General features: G+C 41.7%; 1 protein-coding gene across 1 annotated transcript in view; it reads left to right on the top strand.

Moving 5' to 3' along the window:
* The window catches only part of LOC143127172 (RAS guanyl-releasing protein 2-like), a 101,968-nt gene that overhangs the window by 42,625 nt on the left and 56,843 nt on the right, over positions 1-2,500 (top strand). The window contains exon 2 of the mRNA XM_076288484.1: positions 1,270-1,478. Within this exon, the coding sequence (XP_076144599.1) occupies positions 1,409-1,478 (70 nt within the window). The 5' untranslated portion in view covers positions 1,270-1,408. The remainder of the gene's footprint in view (positions 1-1,269; positions 1,479-2,500) is intronic.

The following is a 2,500-nucleotide window of genomic DNA, read 5'->3' as shown; positions in this document are numbered from 1 at the left end:
CAAACATATGTGGACGCTTGTTTAAAAAGCAAGTATATTCCCCACTAAAAGGAAAACATCGATCTCTTGTGTAACATATGTGGACGCTTGTTTAAAAAGCAAGTATATTCCCCGATTAAAGGAAAACATAGATCTCTTGTGTACACAAACATGTGGACGCTTGTTTAAAAAGCAAGTATATTCCCCGATTAAAGGAAAACATAGATCTCTTGTGTACACAAACATATGTGGACGCTTGTTTAAAAAGCAAGTATATTCCCCACTTAAAGGAAAACATCGATCTCTTGTGTAACATATGTGGACGCTTGTTTAAAAAGCAAGTATATTCCCCGATTAAAGGAAAACATAGATCTCTTGTTTGTCGATGTTACCGAGTACTGTCGATAGGAAATAAAACGAAATAAATCGGTGCTACCTACAGTAGGTCAAGGGGCTGCAGACACCAGCTCGAGCAGCCAGGCAGCTACAGCGTTGCACTCTGGGATGTTTTGAGATGCACCTGTATTTCATTTCAGTTATATTCGTGATTTGTTTTGCAATACAATTTTTCAGTCAAGTCAAGCTTCCATTCATTAATATCCAAATTTGGATTTAAGTTTGTCCACTGCTGATTGGTGAGCATGCCTAGTGCACAAGAAGCACAGCAAGGTTGCAAGGTTCACGATTAATTTACGCAGCCTTTGCGGATAGCTAATTGCATTATTGATTTAAAATCGATTAATTGTGCAGCAGGAAGGGGAGGAGCCCTGAGGAAAGGGAACCGCTCTCCTCTAGGTGCTTGATGTCATCGCAAGTTGAAGGACATCAAGTCGATTGATCAAGTTCAAGTTGGGCTTGAGACATATTTATATGTTATGAGCTAAATAGAATCAAATTGAATTGTTTAAAAGATAACCACTGATTTATGTTATGTGTACTGTATATAAGAGTTACTGTGAGCGTTTTGGTCTCAGTTTGTGGGGGTGAGAGGTAGTGGATGAATAGAGATAGTACTACAGGTCTGAATTTGTGTTAAAAGCCTTGGATGTGATCTATTTTTGTTTGTTTAGAGTGTGTTCTAAGCTGTTGGATAAAAATGGACACAAGTTTAAGGGAAGCTCTCTGGAGCCCAGCGGACAAGTGAAGCCAAGGGCATATTTCACACACACTAATGCGCTGTTTGAAAGCTCATGAGGCAGTTCAAGAAATACATCTTTAAATATTTATCCTGGATATTTGTGAAACATTTCTTCTGAACAGAGCCGACTTTGCTTTGTCTCAAATGTCCAGGGGGAGTGTGCTGCGCTGTGCTGAGCGTGTGCTGCGGTGCGGTGCGGTGCGGTGGTGGACCTATTTTGGGAGAAGACTGGCACCAAACGGAGCTGAAAAGAGGAAGAGGAAGAAGAGGAAGTGAGAAGAGAGAAACAAGATGGAGTCTGTGGCGCTGGAACAGTCTCCCACCGTCGACGAGCTGGTGGACGCCTGCATCCAGGCCTTTGGTGAGGGAAATCATTAGTGACGCTAACACACACACACACACACACACACACACACACATGTTTACACCACAGACACAGACAGACATGTTTGCACCACAGACACAGACATGTTTACACCACAGACACAGACAGACATGTTTGCACCACAGACAGACATGTTTGCACCACAGACACAGACATGTTTACACCACAGACACAGACAGACATGTTTACACCACTGACAGACATGTTTGCACCAAAGATGTATTTTGCTTTTTTATATTCCTGGTGTAATGTCTATATATTTCACACATATATTTTTCATATGTATTGTGTGAAAGGACACAGGCTTTCTCTGAGCTGTTGATGTTGACTCTCTTGTGATATACGTAAAGCGACATTGTCAATCAACATGAGCATGACGAACTGGCATCCCTTTAAAAACATGTTGTTGGTGAGGTGGTTCAACATTATTTCCATCCCTTCTACAGCATGTTGTTGATGAGGCGGTGTCAGCGTCAGCATTATTTCCAATAGAAAGTGGATGTGGTCAGGCCGAGGGAGTCCTGGTTTTAGTGGCTCTCTGGAAACAAACAAATCTTGTGCTAGAGATTAGTCAGTCCTGTTCTGCTTCTCACATACCATTAGAGGGAGTTTTGTGTGTGTGGGTGTGTGTGTGTGTGTGTGTGTGTGTGTGTATGTATAGATATGTGTTTGTGTGTAGATGTGTGTGTTTGTGTTTGTTTGTGTATGTGTTTGTTCTTGTGTTTGTTTTTGTGTGTGTGTGAATGTGTGTATGTTGGAGCCCTGCTAGTATGATCCTGTTTACAGAGTTCAATTGGTTCAGTGTTAATATTTCTGAGTTGTATATTTGACTCCTGGGTGTTGATATCAGCAGAGTTGTAAGTGTCGGGCTGTTTCCCTGGCCAAATGGCTAGTGATTTTTCTCTTAAGTTGCATCTAGTTTCATCACTCATCTTGACATGGAGCAACAGGAACGCAAAACCATCAATGCGTATCAAAGCAAAAGGAACCGCAACAGC

Source organism: Alosa pseudoharengus, unplaced genomic scaffold (assembly GCF_046254945.1).
Source record: "Alosa pseudoharengus isolate Yale_2024_CS ecotype anadromous, Long Island Sound unplaced genomic scaffold, YU_APseudo_1.1 YU_APseudo_1.1_scf_17, whole genome shotgun sequence".
NCBI lineage: Eukaryota > Metazoa > Chordata > Actinopteri > Clupeiformes > Clupeidae > Alosa > Alosa pseudoharengus.
This window is presented reverse-complemented; position numbering and strand designations above follow the sequence as displayed.